Genomic DNA, 24,887 nt, shown 5'->3' with positions numbered 1-24,887 from the left:
GGATGCGTATTTCCAAGTTCCGATCCACCCAGCACACAGAAGGTTTCTGCGATTCACAGTAGGCAAGAGCCATTTTCAATTCAGGGTTTTACCCTTTGGACTCCGCTCAGCCCCGAGAATTTTTACAAACGTGCTGGCGCCAGTAGCAGCTTTCCTGCGAAGGAACCATTTCCAAGTCTTCCCCTACCTGGACGACTGGTTGCTGAAAGCTCTGTCTTGGGAGGCAGCGCTAGAAGCTGTTCAAGCTTGTACGAATCTGTTCCAGAATCTAGGCCTCACTCTAAACAACGAGAAGTCCTCTCTGGTCCCGTCAAAAAAGGCTCGCTTCCTGGGGGCCCTCTTGGATTCAAACCTCTCAAGAGCCTTCCCTACTCTGGAAAGGAGGGAAAAATTACAGACCTTGGCTCGGGACTTACGAGCAAGAAGGTGTCTTTCTGTACGCCGATACAAATCCCTACTGGGGGTGATTTCATCGTGCATTCCACTGACTCCCCATTGCAGACTCAGAATGCGTCCTCTGCAGGTAGAACTGGACAACCAGTGGCAACACGTCCACGGTTCATTCGAGGAGATAGTGACGCTCACTCCGAGGATGAAAGACGCAACTTTATGGTGGACAGATCAAAACAACTTGTCCCAAGGTCTATCCTTCGTAAGCGACCCGTCCCCACAGGTATTGACAACGGACGCGTCGTTGGAGGGTTGGGGAGCAGTGATGCAAGACCTACATGTCGGCGGGCATTGGTCGCCCCAGGAGAAAAATCTCCACATCAACCCTTTTAGAACTAAGGGCGATAAGACTGGCTCTGCAAGCTTTTCTTCCTCGCCTAGAAGGTTCGCAAGTGCTTATCAGGATGGACAACACCACGGCCATGCACTATTTGAACAAGGAAGTAGGAACCAGATCTCGTCCTTTGTCGCAAGAAGCTCAACAGATCTGGGAATGGGCGATCCTTCAGAGGATATCACTGAAGGCAGAACACTTAGTAGAGATCCTAAACGAAAACGCCGACAGGCTGAGCAGGTCATCCTCGGTCAGCCACGAGTGGGAATTGAACCGGACCGTTTTGGAAGAGATCTTCAGCCAGTGGGGCAGACCGGAGATCGATCTCTTTGCCACTCCGACCAACAAGAAATGCCGGTCTTAAGCAAGCAGGCTTCACCATCAAGGTTCACTGGGGAGTGCGCTTTCGATAGCATGGTCGAGGACATTTGTCTACGCTTTTCCTCCCATTCCTCTGATACCACGACTTATCAGGAAAATCAAGGTGGAGCCGTGCAGGATGATCCTGATAGCCACGGCTTGACCGAGGCAGTTCTGATACACGGATCTGTTGTCGATAGCTCCTCCCTTTCCTTTGAGGATTCTGCCGGATCTTCTCACGATGTCCGACGGACAAATTTGGCACCCAGATCCACAGTCGTTACACCTGACTGCATGGCTCCTGAGCAGCGAGAGTTTATGAACCTGCCCTTATCAAGAGGTTCTGTCCCAGGCAAGGGCTCCTTCAACGAACAGGACTTACCGCCTTAAGTGGAAAAGATTTTGTTGCTGGTGTAAGAAAGAAAGCATTGATCCTTTCAATTCCAAGCCTCATCAGATCCTACCTTATCTGCTGTCCTTGGCTAAGTCGGGTCTAGCCCATTCATCAATTAAGGTCCATTTGGCTGCTTTGTCAAGGTTCAGAAGCACAGGATACAGTCCTTCCTTGTGGTCTTCCAGGATTATCAAGCAATTTCTTAAGGGCTTTGTAGCTGGGTGCGCAGTAATGGACAACAAACGGGTTTTTGTACGTGCAGGTTTTATTTGTTGGAACAGTATGTCAGTACAAGTTTTCCTCAGGTGGGGTCGTCTCGGGGATCGACTTCTTTCGGGACGCTGCTTCCTTCGGGTAGCCTCCGCCTTCTTCCTGATCGGGCTCCGTCTCGTTTCCCCTTGATCCGTCTCCGTGGTTAAGAAGGACGCCGCCTCGGAAGAAGAGACACGAGAGGGCGTCTCAGTGCTAGGTTACAACACACTAGTGAGGGGAAAGGAGTGATGGGAGTCACCGGTGACTATATACAACTGGTGAAGGGACGGGGTGAGGAGTGCTGGAAGGGTTGCCGTGGAAATGGAAGGGATAGGGATTCAATCACACTCTGTTCCCTCTCCTCTTAACCCAGCCCGAGATACGATCACGTACCTCAGTAAGCCACGCTCCTCCAGGTCGCGCCTGCGGCTGGGCGGCTCATGATGCCTTTGGCCTCCTGGCTTCCGCGCCGTCAACGGGTCTCGCAACTCCTCCTCTGCCTCAGTAGCTGGTATTCCGGGTCTTTCACCTTCCGTAAATCCTTTGTTCCGCTCTCTACACCACTCATCTCTCCGCTCTCCGTCCTCCACTCCTTCTCCCACGCCGGTGAACAAGCACACCTGGCTCTCCTCTCCTGACGGCTTTACGTCCTGTCGAGGCTCCTCCTCCTCCCTGGGGCATTTCCAGTTAAAGGGCCAGTCGTCACTATCTTCCTCATTGCAGCTGTACCATTCGGCAGGCCTCGACGAGACCTGTGTTTGGGAAGGCTGAAAAGACAGGAGGGGGGGGGGGGTCACAAGATGAATACCCACGTGGGGAGGTACCAGCCTTCGAGGTGCCGGCCGGCACCTCGAAGGCTGGTGAGACCGCCCCCTCCTACATGGCATTTAAATCTAGTCCTTTCTCAACTCATGAAGTGTCCATTTGAACCAATCCATCGTTCTGACATGAAATATCTTTCGTGGAAATTGGCTCTCCTCCTTGCTCTCACGTCGGCTAGGCGTGTTGGAGAATTACAGGCTTTGACCATCCAAGAACCTTTCCTTCAATTCAAGAGAAACACTGTGATCATGAGAACTAATCCTAGGTTCATGCCTAAGGTTCCCTCGGATTTCCACATGAATGAACCGGTCATTCTGAAGGCGTTCTTCCCTAAACCTTCTACGCCAGCAGAAAGAGCATTGCATTCGTTGGATGTGCAACGATGCTTGAAATTCTATTTAGAACGTACTAAAGGTTTTCGAAAATCTTCACAACTATTTGTCGCCTTCGGAGGTCCTGGTAAGGGCCTTCGGCTATCCAAACAGGGTGTTTCAAGATGGATCACAAGTGCCATTCTACATTGTCACAAGGCTGCAGGAAAACCTCTAACTGGAAAGATCCGAGCACATTCCACAAGATCTGTGGCTTCTTCAAAAGCCCTCTTCGCGGGGGTGCAGATTAAAGACATTTGCAGAGCTGCTAACTGGAGCAGCGTTCACACCTTTACCAAGCATTACTGCTTGGAATCTCTGCAACAAGATGATGCGGCAGTAGGACAGGCTGTCCTGAGGAACATCTTCCACTGATGGTGAGCTTTCCTTTCTTTCCCACCTTCCATCTTTCACATTTTGTATCTTATGTCATGTTGCCTATTGCTATAATTTATGATGCAAAATGTGATTATCTTGCCAACTGCTTGCTACTCTGATACAAAGCATGGGAATCTATGAAAGTTCCACTAGTGGGGTAAGAAAACAAGTTACTTACCTGTAACTTTAGTTCCCCAGTATTGGTAACTTTCATAGATTCCCATGCGCACACCCGCCTCCCCGAGGAAAGCTCAACCTACAACAGATATGGTGTCTAAGTACACAATAGCTACGAAAATCTGAGGCTCTGAGGTTCCTTCAGGAAGGTTCTAAGGGGTGAGGCACTTCTGATTGGCTGATGCCAAAGTTTGGTCTCTTTTACACAAAGAGGGTGATATGCTACAAAAGGGAATGAGGCCTAGGCCTTTTTCCTTTGTCTTTTGTACCTACAGCTATGGTATTTTTGTTACTGAGACTCCCATTCCGACGACGGGAATGATATAAAGCATGGGAATCTATGAAAGTTACCAATACTGGGGAACTAAAGTTACAGGTAAGTAACTTGTTTTCTTGCCTGTGCCACAGTTCTGCTAAATTGTTAAAATCGGGAGCTTTGGAATTAATTGATCAATTTGTACAAAAACAAAATTTTCAAAGCACCCTTCGTGAAGCCATGATTACATCAGATCAAGCCAGAAGTGTAGCCAAAGACTCATTGTATCTGACAGCAAAGTCTCATGTTGTAACTCATTTTCCGAAAGGTTTGTAACACTTGTTTCCTTGTACCCCTTTTGTGGTGCACCAGTGGGACATTAATCTGGTTGTCACTTTTCTCATGTGATCCCCCTTCAAACCTCTACACAGCTGTTCTCTGTAGCTCTTACCCATTAAAACAGCCTTTCTTGTGGCCATTATTTAAGCCAGACGGATCAGCAAACTTAAAGCTCTCTGTTCTACCTCCATGCCCCAGCATTTTCCCTGGCAACCTGGTACTTCGTACGGGGGCCTCTTTTTTGCTGAAAGTTTCACCCTATTTTATGTTGGCCAGAGCATCTCTGCATACTTTTTGTGTACCCCTCTAAGGAGAAGGAGAGACTCCATCACCTGGACCCAAATAGAGCTCTTTCGTTTTACATTGATTATAGTAAGGGCCTTCTTGTGGACGTTCAGCTGTTTGTCGGGGTCACTGGAGCGAAAAAGGGCAAGGCTGTACAGAAGCGGACCACCGTTAAGGATTGTACTCCGCATTAAGTTTTTTCTACACGTTAGCTGAGAAGCAGCTTTCTAACAGCTTGCTGTCCCAGTCCATCAAGGTCACCACTACTGTGTTGGCACAGAAGGTACCTGTCCTGGACATCTGCCAAACCGCTATGTGGGCATCCTTCCACATGTTCATGAAGCAATACTGCTTGGTCTGTTAAGCCTATTATGACAGGTATTTTGCCCATTCGATTCTCCAGGATTTTCTCATTTGAACCAGTTTGCAGACCCACCTTTGGTGAGGTATTACCTTGGTATCTATTCTTAGGTTACAAGTCTATCAAATCAACAAGCTACTTGCCTCTAGTAAGTCCTCTTGTGGTAGCGATTCTGTGTAACTGCAGATTCCTCACTGACCTACCTATCCTCCCAGCTCTGTGAACTGAGCTCTTCACTCTACAGATCTCATTAAATACTGCTCACTGGTCAAAACATTGTTTTTTATGTGACTTTACGTTTTTGGCACGGAAATAGTCACAAAAGCAACTGCCAGTGCTCCAGAGTGGTGCTTATATGGCCCCACAACATCACTTCTGAGGCTGAACCAATCACCACCTTCTGGAACTAGTGTGACGCCTGGGGAGTATTCTAAGGTGAAGAATTTACGGTTAGATAGTTGCTTCCAAAAATGGCATTACCGACGGTAAGTAACTATTTCAACAAGGCGCCTACATCAAAATAATCAACTTTTAAAATGTATTTTGTTAACTTGTCCTCATACATGACACGTGCCCAAGATCTAAGCTGGGAGCGATCTAATGGGTAGCGAATATCCCAAATAGCTTGATCTCTTTGTCATTTGGGCCGCCTTCAAACCGTATATCAGGGAGATTCTGCTCGGCAACACCAGCCTCCTTAATTTTTGAGGTGCGTCTTAAGCATTGGACTGTTTTGAGATGCCATAGTAATGCAGTTTCCCCCCTGGTCGGGTTTCACCTGTATATCATTGGCATGTAGTGGATCCCACATTTTTATCCTTTTGGCAGACCCCTTTATACAATCCAACCTACAGGTGTGTCTAACATATGAAACCCACTCATGTGGTGAAAATAATCTACTTTTGCCACTTACTTCAAATGACTATGGCATTCAAGAAATACTTATGAGTTGTGATTATAGGGCAGTTGTCTGGCCTATTTTAGATTTCTCTCTTCTGAATAGTGATGTTACTCCTCCATAAGAAATAGCAGACAGAAAAGAGTAAACATTATTTTTACTTCATGGGTCAGTGTTGTCACAGGGACCTATCTTCTACTTTTCCAGAATGTGTTCTTCTCTACCACACTGATGAAAAAGATTGATAAGGCGTGAGTAAGATTTGTAACAACAATGTCCCTTTCAGTTATTTAGATAAACAGATACGTTCAAATAGTTATTAAGTGGCAAGAAGGTGAAAACGTTTTGAAGGTTTTCCAACATTTTATCTAGTTTAAGAGACCAGAGTGTAAATACATTGGAACACATCTGTGACTTCCCTTTCCCTGTGGGTTATTCAACAATCTTGATAAAGTTGTCTGTTTTCTTACACTATTAATTATTTTATTTTTGCAGCTGAAATCTGGAGTTATCTTTTATAGAGCTCTTTTTCATTTTTTTTAAAGAAAATCTTTGTTTTTGGTTGAACAGAAATTGCGTTCAGTTCAAACATTTTCTTTTTTATTTTCAAGACAACTCGGCACAGACTAAATATATAAGCGAGTAACATCTCTGACTCAAAGAAATATTTTTTTCAAAGATACTATGATCTCTAAATAGGTTTATACATTTGTATTTATCTTCCAGAATCAGTCGGTTACTGTTAGATCAAACAGTTACTGCCTAGCTGTCTAATGACTCACCTTTTTCATTACGTTTGTTACATTAATTTGACACTAAAAACAGAACTCTTAATATGCTTTTTTTTAGCCTGCTGGAGAACTAAAGATTTAAGGCATGCTATGCCTTACAAGTGCTTTCATGCACTCGCATAGTAAACACTTGTCTTGTTTTTTCATTTTGCTCTGAAAATACAACTGTTGATAATTTGCTTCTGCTATCCAATTGGACAGCTTCCACTATATTAAGGTTTGTAGCTCTCTTAGCATTACTTGTCTTTGCTTTCTTGGCGTCGCCTGCAGAACACTTCCAAAAACCCTCCGTTCTCCTGCTCCATCACCCAACCCTCGTCTGCATCACTACACCCCTCAAAAAAAGTTTACACCATCTTTTAGCACTTTTAAGCATAGTTTTCACCTATCCCTGCTTCTTCAGAAAGCTCTTAGAGAATTGGCAGCTAGCTTGATTTTGAAGTTGATGTCTATGTTAGGATGCCTGTAATTTGAATGTAATCCTTTCACATATAACCAGCCTATTTTAAGAGTGATTGTGAAAATTGATCTCTTTGAAACTTGTGCATCAGTATTGTCTTGTTCTACAATACACACATTTATTTCCTAAAAATATCAGTCTACAAGATTACATGTAAGTATGCATCAGTGGCTCTTATTCAAAAGATAGGTAGTGGAGGCCCTGTATTTCTTATAAAGCAGGCTGCACGTGAATGAAAATGTATTGGTTTGAAAAGGTTTGTGAAACATTCATTGGTAAAACCATACCTGATGGACATTTATTCATACATATTTCTCGATTGAAGCTGAAATTGTCACTTGCCTGCTTTATAGGTTACCAATAAATCAAACTAAAAATAATTTCTGACTAGAACTCACTTGAAAATTAGAAATCTAAATCTGTTGGTGTCCTTTTAACAATATTTTCTCTCTTCCTTCTCTTCCCATCATTGTTTGCGTTTTGTTTTATGTTATTTTTTTATTGTTGCTATTCCTTTACATCACCCTTCTCCTCTTCGCCTTCTCCATTTCATTCCACCCATATACATCCTTAGCATGGCAAGGCACTGACCTGATGCATAATCACGTCTTGGCTGATGATGACCAATCAAGTCTTGATTCCTTGGGTCGTCGCAGTAGTCTTTCTCGCTTGGAGCCTTCAGACCTCTCCGAAGACTCTGACTATGACAGTATATGGACAGCCCATAGTTACAGAATGGGGTCAACATCTCGTAAGAGCTGCTGCTCATATATCTCTCACCAGAACTAATGCACTTCTAAGCTTTTCTTAACAAATGCCTGTTATTTCACAACCTGCTTTTCTTCGATGTATTCTTGTGCTCCATGTCTCTATAATGTGATGTATTAACAACTCTGAGTTTGATGTTTCACTCCTACCCCTACCTGAATTTTATGCAGACATTCACGTACCATAGTAATCTAAAAATTGAAGTGTATATTCTGCTAAGGATATACTCTGTGGTCTTTTTATGGCTGTTGATGTGTAGCTTAGTAATTTGCATTTGCTTTTATACTGATGTCTTTGTGATTCACCAGCGTGTGCATTATTGTATTTTGTACAGAAATCATACTGGTTTGTGAGGTCTGTCAGCAATATTAATGTTTAAATTTATAAAGCACATTTACTTGTATGAATTATGTAAATATTGATGAGATATAAAAAATTAACTTGGCCTGTAAATATATCATGTTCATTTGCAAGTACTGCAAACGAATAGCAAAACTGCTTTGAAGCAGTTACAATGCATTTAATTTTAAAGGCATTTGGGTAGTTAGCAAAACTAAAGTCTTTTCTAAGTATTACATTGTATTCTTAGCCTTGGTTTTTGATTTGTAGTGCCAATGTAGTAAAGGATTTACAAACCTGCTTAGAAAATCAGCAGTGCAATAACCAAAATTCTTAGGGTGCTAATTTGAAAACCGGTGAGTATTCAAAACAAAGTCTTAGGAACTTGTCCTAGGATATGTGAAAGAGAGCATGTTGAAAAACAGTAAATCTCGTCTGTTTAACTGCTTGTGTATGTGTCTTTAACTATGATCAGGGACAGAATAGATTCTCTCTCTCTAACCTATTCAGTCAGTTACCTAGGATGCTATTCAATTTCATGTCTGGGCTGCGTTCGGTGTTCACTTGTGTATGGCCAAATTGGAAAAAGTGGCATGTTTCTGTCATGAGCTCAGCTCTCTGAGCAATCTTCAGTAGGCTATCATGGTGAATATTATCACACGAGGACCATGGAGCCCTTCATCTGATTTACTATTGTGCCCATTGTTTGTGTTATTTACCCAAGTTTAGTGAAGTATGAATCACCACTCCGCACCAAGAATAATGTATTCTGAGGCATACATTTAAGAAATTGATTTTGAACACTAGTTGCTTGTCTTGGGTATGCGCTCTGACGTTTCTTTGCTGAAAGTGATTCTTACAGAGCAGACTGGTTGCCGCCAAACTTTCTTGCAAATTCAAGTGAGGTGAGGCTTACCAAAGGGATCTTGCTATAATCTTACTCTTTGCAGCAAAATATTCTACTTAGTGAAAAGATGATTGGAAGAAATGCTCCACTAAGGGATACCTTTACTTTGAGACTTATTCTAGATTTAAAACCTGCTCGGCTGTCTCTTCGCAAACTTCAGTCTTGACTTAGAACCGCAGACAATATCTGTTGATGTCCAGTGTTTTCAAAACTGTTTTTGCGGGACCTGAGCAGTGGAAAGTCTTCCATAAGATATTAAAGGAAAATTATAATCCTCTCAAGTGTTGTCCATAGTTATCCATCCTGGGTCTCGAGGTCTCACCAGTTGCATCTTATATTCTGAATAAATGCATCCAATGGTTCAGGATATTACATTTACCCTAAAGTGTCCTTTGTCTGTCTGTCCTTGAAAACTAAATTAAGGTTTATGCAAGTGACTAGGAATTGCAGAGGGTCTACATCAGGGGTCTCTGATATTTTCTGTAGTGAGAGCTACTTCTGATCATTGCACATCATCATGAGCTACTGAGCCTAAAAAACTCTCACATTGGTACCAGACACCTCTACTCCCAGCTTCATTGACTTTGTCTAATGTCCATACAGCCAGATACTGTTTGAACAAAATACTTTGACGAGGGGCACTATGAGAGGGCTGTCATGTGTGTCAGTGAGAGAGTGGTCGTTGGGGATGTATAAACGTGTATGTATGAAGGAGATATATTCTTATGGATGAATGAGAGCCTGTGTCGTATGTACTTGCATTAAAGGACATACCTTTCCCCATATGTGTCACTGTTTTTTTTTTTTTTTTATTCCTCATTATGCAACGTTTAAGTAAGGAGATATCAGGGTCCCACTTTCCCTTTATTCCCTCCCCATCCCACCTTCCTGGTGGATTCCGGAATTTTTCCTTCTGGGAAATTTTGGGGCCCCTTACTTCCAATTACTATTTTGAAGGTTACTCTCCGGGGTTGGTTGAGCTAGCCATTTTGGCTACTCTATTTGGCCTTCAACCAGTTGGATTGTTGCTTGCACTAATCATAGGACTTAAGGGGAAAAAAAAAAAGTCATACATAACCAAACTAGAGAGGACAACCCAGAATGATGATTCTCCCATAACTCCCAAAATCTATATTTTTTAGAAAAGGGTTTCTTCTTTTTGTCTAAACTATAAATTTTTAGAATTGTCGTAAGCCACTCACCCCTAGTCGGTGGAATTGGGGTGATCCACTTAAAACAAATCTCTCTCCTAGCCAAGAGAATCAAAATAAACACCAGATTTTCTTCATGTTTTGTTAGTTTGACTACTGAGGGAGAGCCAAATACCCCAAATAATACTAAGTCAATACTCACAGTTAGCTGCTTTCCCAGTACCTCTTCAATAGTCTTACCCACTTCCTTCCATAAACCGTCGAGATGAGGGCACTGCCAGAACATATGCAGGTCATTGGCCTTCGTTAAACCACATTTTGGACAGGACTTCACCGTAGATCCGCTGAATTTGGATAATTTTTCCGGCGTCCAATAGGCTCTGTGAGTGGTATATAAATGGTTTCTTTTTAATGCTGCAGATGTTACTATTGACCAGCATTTGCTCATTGATACTTACCATAGGTAGGTCGCATCCATATGTGTCACTGTTACATGTATAACACAAACATACAATGTTTTCTTTTTTAAATGGGAGAACTATAAAGTGCAGAAAAATGTTCTGCAAAAATGTTCATAATATGAAACATTTTTCTACCTTTAAATTTCTTTCATTTATTTAAAATGACTGAATTTTTCTGTTATACTGATGGCCCAGTGTCTACTTGCCACTGGGAGAAGAGGCCTGCTGTTTGTAAATGCAACACTTTTAAATGGGAGAACATTTAAAATGAAGAGTTAACTTAATCATTAAGGTAACTTTTCATTTAAATGTTCTCCCATTTAAAAGCATTCAGAAACATTATTTTGTTCACAGCTCTAATATTGACATGACAAGGAATTTTATTGAAGAGTTAAATACCTCAGTGCTTCAGTTATTTACCCCTGTGCCCCAGCCTGGGTCATAAATCTGAGCGTGCACTGCTCATTTTCAAGCCTTCTTATCTGCAGCTTGATGATATTAATGTAAAATAAACACAGCTTTTCCCTTAACTTTAAAAGGATAATGTGACCTTGTGCTTATTTAAAAATTAAGTTCAAGGCTATGAGCTACTCTGAAGGTGTGTGACAACTACTGGTAGCTGGCAATCGACTGGTTGCAGACAACTGGACTTAAGTTGCTGAGTGCTCTTATGTTGGGCTGCAGCCCATACTCAAACCTTGGAAATCCTTGCCACCTAGTGGTTGGAACAGAAACAGCTTTTTTCTTTATTTGTAGTTGTATATAGCGTAAACTTGACTGATGGTATTGAAGATCTTTAAATGAACACCAGTTACACAAGGTCTCATTTTTTTATTAGGCACAGGCAAATCAAGTCATTTTCCCAAAGTCACATGATGTTGAGCTGGCGCCGAAACTAGAACCTTGTTCGCCAGTCGCAAAGTCGGCTGTACTGGCAGGAAAGCCACATCGTCATCTGTAGTGGTTTTAATACAAAACGGTGTGCACCTTGGCACAGAGTGTGTGCATGCAGCATGCTCTTGTCCTTGCTCGTATGTGCTACCATACCATTTCTTTTTTTTACCAGACAATATGACGTCGAACATGCTTCTCTTAGGTGGGCCTAATCCCAAAACTTTAAGAACGTTTCGATCTAATTATCTTAAACTCCAGTTCTCTGGTTTCAAGCCACACTGCCATCCCATCAGCTGTTTACAGTCACTAGGGGCATCTTGTATTTGGGGAACATTCATCTGGTTCACCCCATGGTCTCTGTACTACCAGTGGGACAGGGTTCGTCCTGACCTGCTTGGGTTGCATGCAGAGTAAGTGTATGTCAGAACCCCTTTCAGAGGGCCAGGGGGCAAATAGAAGTTAATTGGCCCAGCTTGGGTGTTGAGGACTGTTACTCCTGATGTCTTAGGGCCCGACCCACTAGGAGTCCTGAATAATTGGGCCAACTACTACCCCAGCCAGCACTTGACTCTCCGGGGTAGCTCAGGTGGAGCAGTCAAAGGCTCGTCATGGGGCAGTGGGTGCTAGGCTACACAACCTTATAACTCACCATACGAACAGTAACTGCAATATTTGTCAAGTCAAATACTTTGTCTTAAGAGTTCACTTGTGCCTCTACGCTAAGTTTGTGCAAGTCTTTTACGCGCCCACTATGGCACGGAACAGTTTTACCTGCCCCGTTGGCATCATTTTGATTCCAGAAGTACCAGGGCACTCCTTCATGAGCTCCGGTCTCCCTATTCCAAAGGTCCCCGACCTCTTGCGGTCTTTCCCCCACTATGCATAGGGCCTCCTCCCACCGCTTCAGGAGCAATCAGTAAGTGTTCTCTGAAGCTTCCTCTGCGACAGCCCTTTCTCCACAGAGGGTCCATCCGGGCACAAAGGTGGGGAGAGCAGTTGGCCTAATGGCTAGGGCGGTCGACCTCGAATTTGGGGAACCGGGTCCGAGTCTCTGCAATGACGCTGAACATCCTGTGATTCTGGGCAAATCACTTAATCTCCCCGTGCCTAATAAATAATGAATGTGTCCTCAGTTAATGCAACTGGTGCTAAGTAAAGCGCTCTGATACCCGATTCGGGTCAAGTTTGCGCTATATAAAACTCTTTAAAAAAAAAAAAAAAAGTTTAGTCACCTTCCTCATGGGCAACAGCCTTCTCTTAATGGAGGGCACCTTCTGGCACACACAGTTGTCAACTACCACAGGAACTTGGGCAATGGCCCACACTTCACGGTGGCCTCCTCCTGGCACATGGGGTAGCTGACTGCGGGTCATTCGCTATTGATGGCCCCCACTTCATCGTGGCCCCCATCCTGGCACACTGACTCACAGGCTGCCAGTCGTACACCGGCGATGACCCCCACTTTACAGTGGGCCTGTACTGACACATGGGGGGTCACCGATGTCGGGGCTCCCACAGGCGATGGCCCAAACTTCATGGTGGCCCCCTCGGTCTTAAGATGCCACTGACTACATCGCTCTCACAGGTGAATGGCCCACACTTCATGGTGAAGCCCATCCTGAAACACTGGGTGGTGAACATCCTCATGAGCGACTGCCTTGTGTTCATGGAAGCCACTTCCTGGCGCACGTGGTCACAGACTATGACAGTACTTCAGTGTCGCCTCCCCCCCTCCCTCCTGGCACATGAGAGGTTCGATTACTGGCCGTACACCGGCGATAGCCCACACTTCACTGTGGTCTCCTTCTGGTGCACAGGGTTACCAGCTACAGCATTCACATGCTGAGGCGATTGCCCTAGCTTCTGCATGATCGGGTGGACTGCCCATCCTGCAATGTTCCCGATTGTACTGGGCATTTCACACTTCGCTCACCAGGATCCGCTCGACAGGATACTTTCTGTACCTCGCTCCTACCAGACACCCTCTTAATCCTCATAGGGGCCTCTTGTCTTGGCAGGCAGACAATAGACACTTATCCTCACAGGAGGCTCTGGTGTTTGCAAGAAGGCAGAGGGCTAGTGCTCTTGACATCCTAAGTGATGGTCCCTCACCGAGCTGGAGACAGGCAGACATTGGTCCCCAGTCCTGATTCTAGTAGCAAGAAGTCTTGGCGATCTTCCCTCTCCTGATGAGCCGGTATTGTTCAACCAAGGATGTTGCTCATCCTCCCACCTTTATAGTCCAATCCAGACACAAATGTTATTTAATGCCTGCCTTTGGAATTTGTGTTTGGGTCAGGTCCCTTGGATTGCTCTCTCCTTTTCACTGACCTTTGTCAAAGTGACAGTTTGCCACAACAGCAATGGCTCAAATTCTGAGTGGCCCAAAACGTAGGCCAAGGGAGTAACCGTGGATCACACCTGGCTGTCAGCCTCCACTGAAATATTCCCCATAAAGGTTCAAGGGACTAAACCTTCCTCTCTTTCAAAATTTCCCGAAAGTGCCCAACGTAACTGTCCCACTATCTTCCTGACAATTAACCCAGGCCTCACTGACTTCCTGGAATTAAACAGCCCTTTTATATTAACAGAGGATGCACTTTTCCTCTGCCATCAGTGGTTGTGTCCTACCCTTGCTCTCATGAATTTCAGCAGTATACATTTCTTGGCTGAGGGTTACAGTCCTCCCCTCCAAAATGGAACCCCCAGCCTCCATGTTATGTACAATAAACAGGAACACTTGTGCAACCCAGCTCTCACACACAAGTATCGTTCGCTGTCGGACGCTACACACAGTCCATGCAGGACAAGGGTGGGGTAAGTACACAACCACACCAGTAGGCCCAACTCTAGTGACACAGGTAAAAAGGACTGTTCACATTTCTGCTACTATTGAGCACAACACTGGTATGTTGCCTCAACCACACATGTCACTTAACTCTAGGTAAGGGCAGTAGCTCTCTACTTTCACAAGGGTAGCGCTTAGTGTGCCCCTTCCAGTCTAAGCAGACCACAGTACCATGAGACAGGCCTAGGTTGTGATGCACATGCACGATCCCTGTAAGCCCATGACCAAAAATCATTCTGAGAGATCCTGATATCCATGTAGCTGAGGCGTATCCAGTGTAGAGGGGCATGTCGTTCACCATGCAGGGGACTTTTCCATTCCAACAGCATACTGATCCCTAAATGGGAGGCATCCCTTCCTGGGCACCTTGCCATCTCTAGTAAAGGTGGAAGTACCTGGTTGAAAGACAGTTTCACCTGTTACTGAAAGACTTGCTAGAGCTAAACTTTGTTGTCTTGGTCCAGGGAATGGACATCCTGCGCCTGGGAACAGTGGTTCTTAGTAGTCTTCTCCCTTGGTTGCTTTCAAAACTCCATTGCCCTTTGGAGTCCAGACTAACTCTCCATGTGGGCAAAGATGCCCTAGACACTGTTGCACCATATGGTGAGCAAATATTACCTTCTCATCCACTGCTGCAGGTTTGATGAACTATGGGATCCAGCCAGTCTTCCCTCCCAGGGTTCATATGAAGGAATACCGTCTCCACCTGCTTCAGACACTGCAGAGTTTTGCACTTGGGAATCAAGGCCAGCTCCTCCTCTGGTCAGCCTCAGTAACTTTTTTGAGTAGGCCTATCTCACTGCTCTGTTCTGTGCTTGAGGTTGAGCCTGGATCAGGCTTATTGCAGGTAACTGTTATGAAAGGTATTACCATCCAGTAAATGCATAAGCTCCAAGAGGCTTAAGAAGAGCAGAAATTCCAAGAGGCTCAATACCCTACCCACGTAATCTCCCAAAATAGCCACCCTCCACAGTCCTAGTATGATGTCACCCTAATTATGTAGATGTACCATGCCAAAAATAACCAAAGGGAGGGAGATTTGAACAGGGAATCCTAGAATATCTGCTATAGTATCCCCCACTTTCCCCCAAAATTCATTTATCATTGGGCAGTCCTTGAACATGTGGATGTCTGAAGCATTCCTCAAGCCACATTTCTTACAGCTAACCTCCGGGCCCCTGGCTATGTTCGATAATCATGCTGGGGATAGATATGCCCTGTGGGTCGTGAAATAATGATTTCTCTTAAGTCATGCTGGTTTCACAGTCTTATACAGGGTGTTGAAGGAAGTTTGCCACAGATCTTCCAGTTGTATATTTGGCATATGGAGTCCCCATTGTTCTACGGCAAGTTTAAAGTCTCCATCAATAGCACCTTCTATAGCCCAATAGAAAAAAGAGACTTCCTTCCTTCCTGATGGCCTGGAAACTAATTGTTCGCCTAAGGTATTTCCTATACCTATTGGCTTTTTAAGTCCCTGGGACCAACTCTGAAGCTGAAGATATTTGAATCTAGACAGGCCCCCCTCTAGTGTGTTATGTAGTAATATCCATGGTTTAAGAGAACCATCTAAGGTCAGGTCCCTCCATATTTTCATTCCAGCATTCTTTAATGGTATAGCTAATTTATCTTTTAGGCAGCCCAGAGCCCCAGGAGAGTCCCAAAGAGGGGCCAAACTCGAAAAATAACCTAAGCCTGTACATTGTTTAATTCTAGCCCAAGTACAGGTCATCCCCAATAGGACTTTCAGCCTGATCTTCTTGAAGAATTTGTGATCCCCAAATTTAAACAGGAATTCCTCCTGAGGAAGGTCCCATCCTTTTAACATAGCGGAGAACATTACTCCTGTCCCTGTATGATCTGATGTTTTCAATAGCATTCTTGATTGTGACATCTGAAAAGCCCAGGCATAATACTGCAGGTCTGGAAATGTTAGACCTCCCTTCTCCCTCCTACGCCTGAGCTTTTTCCATGCTATTCTTGTAGCCTTATAGGCCCATGCAAATGAATTTATTGCTTGCTGGAGTTTGTCGATCTCTCTTTTATCAAAGTGCAGGGGAATGGTATCAAAAAGAAAAGTAATTTTGGGAAGTATAACCATCTTAAATAAATTAATCCTTCCTATAATTGACAATGGAAGATGAGCCCAAGACTTCATAAGCCTCTGGCATTCTTTCGTTACGTTTACTAAATTAATCTCTGCTATCTTGTCAATGTTCTGAACAATGTTGACCCCCAAATATCTTATTTCACGCTTAGTCGGTAGCAGACCAACTGGAAGGTTCCAAGCCTTGATATCTGTTTTTGCCGCTTTGACCTCATCGCCGGAAACCTGTCCGAAATCTTGTGCCAACTTAATGATCTGGGGAAAAGATGTCTCTAAATCGGACGAAAGAATTAAAACATCGTCTGCATAAAGGGCTATCTTTCTCTCCCATTCTTTGAATCTAAAAGGTGGAATGCCTGCACAATCTCTTGAACATTGAGCAAGAGGTTCGATATATAAATCAAAAAGAAGCGGGGAGAGAGGACAACCCTGCCTAATTCCCCTAGTGATCTTAAAAGGGTTTGTCAGTTTACCATTGACTAAAAGTCTAGTCAACAATGTTGACCCCCAAATATCTTATTTCACGCTTAGTCGGTAGCAGACCAACTGGAAGGTTCCAAGCCTTGATATCTGTTTTTGCCGCTTTGACCTCATCGCCGGAAACCTGTCCGAAATCTTGTGCCAACTTAATGATCTGGGGAAAAGATGTCTCTAAATCGGACGAAAGAATTAAAACATCGTCTGCATAAAGGGCTATCTTTCTCTCCCATTCTTTGAATCTAAAAGGTGGAATGCCTGCACAATCTCTTGAACATTGAGCAAGAGGTTCGATATATAAATCAAAAAGAAGCGGGGAGAGAGGACAACCCTGCCTAATTCCCCTAGTGATCTTAAAAGGGTTTGTCAGTTTACCATTGACTAAAAGTCTAGCCGAGGGGTCACTATAAATAAGCTGAGTAGCTCGACTGAATTTTTCTCCAAACCCAAACTTGTTTAATATTGCGGCAAGATAAACCCAGTTGACTCTATCAAAAGCCTTAGTGGCATTGAGTCTTATGACTGCAAGAGGTAGCGAGAAAGTTGAAGCAATATCAATAGCGCCTTTAAAATCATATGTAAGATTTGACAAAACCCTTCTGGTCAGGATGAAGTAGTCCAACAGCTACTGTTCCCAGCCTATCTGCTAAAATCCTTGTAAAGACCTTATAATCAGTATTTAAGAGTGAAATGGGTCTATAAGATCCGCATTCCGCTGGGTTTTTTCCTGGCTTCAAGGTCAGGGAAATGGTGGCTTCTCCCCATAAAATAGGAAGCCTGACACCTTCTGCAAGAATTTTATTAAAAAGCATTGTCATAGTTGGAATAATTTTCTCTACTATAGCTCTGTATATTTCTGCGGGCAACCCATCGGGACCTGCAGCCCTCCCTCTCTTACATGCATAGATCGCCTTATTATCTTCCACCTGTGTTATGCCTGGATCTAAATTCTCTCGTTGTACGTGACTTAAGGAGGCGAGCTCACTTCCCATTAGCCACTCATGCACACTATGGTATCTATTAAATTATCCTCATTATAAAGGTCCCTGAAAAAAGTGATGAAAGCATCCCCAATCTCCTCATCTTTAGAGACCGAAGTATTTCTAACTTCATTTTCTATCTGCTTTATGATATTACGTGCTCTATCAGTCTTCACTTTCCACGCTAGTAATTTTCTAGCGCCCTCACCATATTCAAAATGGGCACGCTTGCTAGATTCCCACTTTTTGGTGAGCCTCAACTGAATTTTATTATCTAACTGATCTTTTAAGCGTGAGAGATTCTCAAAATGTTTTTGAAAGTTCTCAGTCAGTTTCATTGTTTAAGGTGGTCTCTACTGCCTTCATCTCAGACTCTATTTGCGTAACCTCGTCTCTATATTTCTTATTCTTGTAGCTAATCCTGCTCATAACTATACCTCTTAAAAAGGCCTTCCAGGCGTCCCAGACTACAGAGATATCGGCTGAGCCCATGTGTTGAAGAAAAACTCAGTTTCCTGAGATAAAAACTCTACTTCGGGCTCATCTAGCAACAAAGAGCGATCGAAAGTCCATATCCTTGGGTGTTCCCTCTTCTAAAGCCAAGCCCATATATACAACAGCATGTTCAGACAAGTGAGGAGTCAGATATCCTATGTCCTTGATTTTAATCCTCAGGTCTTGGCTAACCAGTATGTGATCTATTCTAGACTTGTGGTGGTACTTATTGTTGTAGAAAGAAACTGGACGCCCGATCTCTCCCTCCACACATCTCACAATCCCATCTGTGCCATCATTGTTTGTAAATAGACCCGGGATTTTGATGTTGTATTTGCTCTACTGCTTGGGGATTTATCTAGTAAAGCACTTAGAACGATGTTGAAATCTCCCGCCAAGATAATAGGCTCTAGGAATTCTAACCGTATGAAAAAATGGTATCATCTTGGTTCGAGCCATAATAGCTTGCTACTGTCATCAGAAAGCCCTGAATAGATAGTCTGTCAATAACCCACCTGCCACCTGGGTCTATCAGAGATTTCAACACTCTAGTCTTAGCTTGATTCTTTATTAAAATGGCTACACCTCTAATATTAGCCCTCTGATCTGAACAGATGAGATGCTCAATCCATTTAACTTGTAAAGAAAAATTCTAGCCATTCTTGCTTCAAAAAGTGAGTTTCCTGCAGAATAATGATTGTATATTCTTCATAATGGTTTAAAAGCTAGAGGTTTTAAGATGATACATCTCTTGCCACTCTGCTCCCACGGTAGAAACAACCAATCTACCCTACACAATAAATGTAAATTATTCAGGCCATGTAGCAAATGAGGATTCTTTTTTTCTTTTTTTACCCTTATGCTCCCTTGCAAGCCCTTCGGGAACCCCTCCCCTGCTTCCCTCCCCGGAGAACCCAACCCTCATTTACCTGGACTGATAGTCCAGATTCTGCTGCCGGGGTGCCCATAACGTCCCTTTATACACGTAATACTTCGTATGTGGGATGTTGACAGTGTATGGATAACCCCCTTTGAGAGATTCTTTTCTCCAGTTCTCTTGTTAAATATTGGAGGTTTTGAGTTTGTTTCCTTCCCTTATCCCTTAATTTTCCTTTTCTTATCTATTCTTCTCTCCTCTTCTTCCATCCTTTCCCCCCTTCTTTTAAAGATTTAGATTTGAGATTGGGGTTTTGGGCTTAACCAATACTATAGCTATAGCTATTAAATCAATATACAGTGAAAAATGAAAAATAAATAGAAGAAAATCATTACTAAACTATTTTACAGTTTTTCTTAAGTATTCCAAAAGTTCATCTGCCTCCTGAATTGACTTTAGATTATACATCTTATTATTATGCATGATCTTCAGAAGTGCAGGAAACTTCAGTTGTACAGTTGCCCCAAGCTTTTTAAATTCATCCATTCTCCTCCCCAGCTCCCATTGTCTATCCAATGTGGCCCGCGTCAAGTCATAGCGGATTTCATAGGAAAAGTCCCTGGATTTTAGTGATTTTTGCTTCAGGGCAAAATTTAGAATTTTTTCCTTTAAAGAGAATGTCAGAAAATTTATGAGGATCTTGTGGGACGGTGTGGGTGTTTCCTGAAAGGATTTCTGTGGATCCTCTGTATATCTCTTTTTAAATTGTCCTCCGTTTCTTCGATCTCTATTGACTCCTTTATAAGGGTCACTATGAAGGACTTAATATCTTCTCCCTCTCTACCTTCTGGAACATTTAAGAGAGAGAGGTTGTTTCTTCGTGAATGGTTCTCCAAGTCTGTCTCGCAGAGATATCTCATCCTTCTTAAGTTTAACAATTTCAGATTTGACAGCTCCTAGGTCCTCTCTTAGTTCCTCCACCGAGCCTTCTAGAGCCACAGTTCTGGAATTTAGGAGATCAACCTTTTTGTCTCGATATTCACAACATTGCTGAATCTCTCCTTGATTTGCTTCGGAGACAGCAAACCCATTTTTTATGTCTACAGGTAGAGAGGAAAAAATAGCTTCCATAGATGATACAGAGGATCCTATATTTACTTGCTCCACAGAGGTTTCAACTTCAATTTGCTCTTTGTCAGCCCCTGTTCTAACTTGATCTGCTTTCTGGTGGAATTCAAACTCTGATCTTGTCAAGCCTATCATGACTTTTTCAGGGGGAGACTGCGACAATTGGAGAGAGCTATCTAGTACTTCCATTCTGTCTTGAATGTCTCGAGTGTCTGTAGTATGTGTTAGCTGATTTGCGCACTTTCTCAGATTCGCTCCCTGCTCCACTACGTTCAACACCATAGGCTGAACTTTGAAATAGGACCGCAGTGATGGCATAATCTTAACCTTGATTTTAGAATCCAAGGAGTTTTTTTTAGCACAGGCTAGCTTGACTCTTCTACCTTTTACCTCACAATACTCTAAGGTAGGCAAGCTGATAGGCAAGCTGGTCGCAATCAGTTCAGTGGATTTACCAATTTTTATCTCCTCCTCCTGATTTTGATTTTTGCTCTCTCCCTAACTCTCTTTTAAGCTACACTTTGTTGGATTATTCGGCTGTTTTGCCTTCTTTGACCTGCTACGTCACTTCTGACCCTTTTTCCCTCCTATTGTTTGGTGTGTTATAAGGGCGGCATTTTCTCCTACACTGTTAGAATCTGTAAGGTTCTTTCCCCCTCTCCGTGTCTCTTGTTTTTGTGGCAGTGTCCGAGGTCATTAGTGAAGTACTTGTGAAGAACATCAGTCTTATTTTCCCAGTAGTTATTTAAATTTGTTACTGGCTATCTAGTTGAAACAATTGTCAATATATACCTGCAAAACTTTAGTTTGGGCCATTTGAGCCTACAATAACAGTCCTGGGGTACCAATCTCCACGACTAACAAGGGTGCCATCATACACCTTAAGAGGATAATGCATTTCTTTCTCCCAGAACAACACTCTACTGCCTACTGGACCTGGGCCTAGCCAGGTTGATGCACAAATCATTCAAATCAGTGCGATCCTTTAACATGCAAGTCCTGTTGTGGAAGACTTCATGCTTGGAGGTCATAACATTGGTCAGGATCATACATCGGGTTACATTTATTTTGTATCTCAAAGCCATTACCGATGTTGCTATTTATTGACCCTTTATTCATTTCAAAGTTTGTTGTTAAACCTCTGTGCGATTGAAGAGATCGTTTTTCCACATCCCTGTGGTTGTTTGGCATAAGAGTTTGCACAATTTGTATTTTAAGGTTGCCTTGTACTTTTATCTTGACTGAACCATAGATCTGCATTTGACACACCTTTTAGTTATCTTTGGAAGCCATCACGAGGATGCTAATGCCTTCCTTGCTACATGGATAATTCCATTAACTGCTCGCTGATTTCTACACTCTTCATGAAGTCAAGCCTCCCTCCGCTGTCTAGAGACACACATTACAAGGACTAAGGCACCGTAGGCATATGCCTATAAGAGAAATATGCCTCGCAGTTGCAAGGGTTATTGCACATGCCTTCTTCCTAGCATAAGCTCTCAATGCTTCCTCATAAAGCTATGCAAAGTTTAGCCGGGCAGTTCTGCAACATTTCTTTACTTAGACCTTCACTGCCCAATACTGCATCTCTCTTCCATTATTCAGAAAATAGACACTGACTGGCTGCTTTTTATATCTGATGTGAGCCAAGACCATTTGGTTTTATCAAAGTTTATATGTATAATATACTTTTAGGGGCTTTCATACAGTCTTTTTCATCCATTGGTCCAAAGTTGTCTGTATATAGCAACGTTTTAATTTGTGCTTTCCAACTTGTCTTTAGGGAGCCTACTTCCCAGGTTTTAGTAAACAAACTTGTTAATCCTGTTTTGGGTCAGCAGTCCAGGCTTACTTTCCAGTCACCCTTTCCATAGGCTGTCCAGTACACACCCCTAGTGGTAGCCGTGGTGCTAGTATAAGCCATAGAGCGAGATGTGTTTTTTGGCCTGGTGTTAGGCAAAACCTTATGATTTCTATTAATTTATTTGTAAAATATGCCGACATAAAGAGGATTAGAGCCAGCTCTCTGCATCCATTGGTCATTTGTTGTGACATTAACATTTTCTTCCACCCGCTATAGCATACAGCATGGGGTAACCCATGTACGACCTTTGCTACCTTCATTGTGAGTGACTGCATTCTTCTCTTTAACAAGGAGCACATCCACACACAAAATAGGTTTCTTAAGTGCAAAGGGCTAGTAGGGCAATGTATGATCTTTTTTAGACCAATAAATTGCTTTTAGCCAGTGATTATTTATTCATAGATTGACAATGGCACAGCAGCTTCACCAACAATAAGGTTTTGTAAAAACCATGCCAAAACAAAACCGGCATTGACAAAGCCAAATGGCTAGCAGCCAGCTCCAGACCTGTTGAACTTGTCAGGATGTCTTTTTAAATGGAAGGGAAGTAGTGGCAGCATGCCTCAGTTAAGCGATGACGGTGTACCATGTGGATGTACTGATGTTCAAATTCTGTTTAAGTCTGCAATAGAAGCATTTACCAGTCTCTCATTAGATGGCATTGATGCCCACAAGTTAATATTTTGAACAAGCCTATCCTCACTAGAGTAACAAAGTCTTCTGTAATGTTTCATTTTGCGATTGCAAAATCCAATCTTAGGAATTAGTTCAGTATCTCTTCTGCATTTCTGGCAAATACCTTCCTTGCCACCAGAGGCTTCCAATGTGCTCTCTGTATTTGGCTGTGGGCCCAGGAAATGGGATTATTACAAAGTGCAAGCAAGTACTGATGAAACGTTTTCACCTGCTAGGCTAGATCCATTTTGAAAGCGATCACTCATCTTACTCTCGTAGGCTGCACCCTTTTCCCGGACCCCTCATTGTATGCAGCAAAAACCAGAACAGCACTCCATGAAAGAACTAGCATCCTTTGCAGCTGGATTGTCACTCTTTCCTAATCCATCCTGGATTTAAAATATTGGCACAGTCTAATCTGCATTTCTGTTCATACATAATGTATATCTTTCTGTCTTTCTTGAATCTAATTTTTCATAGACAAGTAGGGCAGCACAGATGCCAACGTCAATGCAAGAATCGGCAAAGCAAGGGCTCCCGGTATTCAGCTAATGAAGATTTGGAGCTCAATGACATAACACTTTAAACCAAGATCAGGATTTTTAACAGCAACCTAAAATCGGTTCTTCCGTATGGTGCGGAAAAGTGAAGAACAGTGACCACCATCAACAAAATCCAGACCTTCATAAACACCTTTCTGAGGAAAATGCTCCAAATCCGCTGGCCAAACACCATCAGCACCAACAACCTATGGCAGCAGACTTTCCAACTCCCTGCTCATAAAGAAATCCTGAAAAGATCATGGGGCTGGATAGGTCACACTCTCTGCAAGCCCGCATCAAACACCACCAGACAGGCCCTCACCCTCAAGGTAAAAGGAAAAGAGGAAGGCCAATAAACGCCTGGCATCTAGGCTTCGTGGCTGACTTCGAGGCTTCGCAGCTGATTTCAAGGAGATGAGTTACACCTGAAATTAGATTGAAGAAAAGTCCAGGACAGAGATGGCTGGAGAGTACAAAGCCCAGGACAGAGATGGCTGGAGAGTACTGGTTGATGATCTATACGCCGAGAGGGGTAGTAGGCATAGTGAATCCGATTTTCTGAAAACAGTAAAACAGTTCTTCAATTAGCTCATCACTACTGCACGAAAAAGAACGTCATCGCACCTAAGAAAGTGGCAAAGTTTGCATCGTAGGTCTATTTGAACTTTTGAGTCGATGCAAAAATTGCAAACTCCTGGAGTTTTCTAATTGTGGAAGTATCTCCTGGTGCCATCCAAGACAATGTCAGAAATGAAAGTAGCTGGCTACAAGGCAGATGGGATTGAGGCAGCGTATCTATATGATGGCATTGAGGGATTTGTATGATAGTATGTATTGTACTCCTCTGAAAGTCTAACAGATATTATTGAGTTATTTTACTTTACTTTACTCTGAGGAAATTAAAAAGTCTAAGAACCTCCTGAACATCCTGTTCCAAGGAAAAACACATTATTGGAAAATAAAAGTCGAAAAGGGGCATAAGACGTAGCAAACTTTCTTTTTTCAAGATGCTTTTTAAACAGTTTTTTTCTAAAACTGGAGGTTTCTAGGAGTGTTTCAGAAACTTTTATTGTCTTACATGTTTTCTGTGTGGATTGTTGTATTTCCACTAATATCAACATTTTACTAATTAGCATTAATGTTCTATTATCTTAGAATATTAATGTAGTTAGTTTTAGAGACTGTGATACCCTAACTTTGCTTATAAACCATTTATACCATAAAATACCGACAAACATTTAGTCAAATCAACTTCTTTATAAAGTCATTAGCTGGAATGTACTCCACAGCAAGAACTTTTAAATAAAGTCACTACTTGACGACCTACCCGCACACTTTATTGTATGTCTTTTAACCTTGTGTAATTTAATTCAGTGTTCAAGGGGCATATCACCTACCAAAACTACATAGTTTGAAACTAGTAGGGACAGTCACAAGCGAATGTCT

At 42.9% G+C, this 24,887-nt stretch overlaps 1 protein-coding gene across 2 annotated transcripts in view; it reads left to right on the top strand.

The window, feature by feature from the left end:
• The window catches only part of ARHGEF7 (Rho guanine nucleotide exchange factor 7), a 1,058,374-nt gene that overhangs the window by 823,892 nt on the left and 209,595 nt on the right, over nt 1-24,887 (top strand). Inside the window, exon 19 of one of the 2 annotated variants that reach the window (XM_086934740.1) lies at nt 7,503-7,679. The exons of the other annotated variant lie outside the window; for it this stretch is intronic. Within the exon in view, the coding sequence (XP_086790866.1) occupies nt 7,503-7,679 (177 nt within the window). The remainder of the gene's footprint in view (nt 1-7,502; nt 7,680-24,887) is intronic. 2 annotated transcript variants of the gene reach the window in all.

Source organism: Lissotriton vulgaris, chromosome 8, assembly GCF_964263255.1.
Source record: "Lissotriton vulgaris chromosome 8, aLisVul1.2, whole genome shotgun sequence".
Lineage (NCBI taxonomy): Eukaryota > Metazoa > Chordata > Amphibia > Caudata > Salamandridae > Lissotriton > Lissotriton vulgaris.
This window is presented reverse-complemented; position numbering and strand designations above follow the sequence as displayed.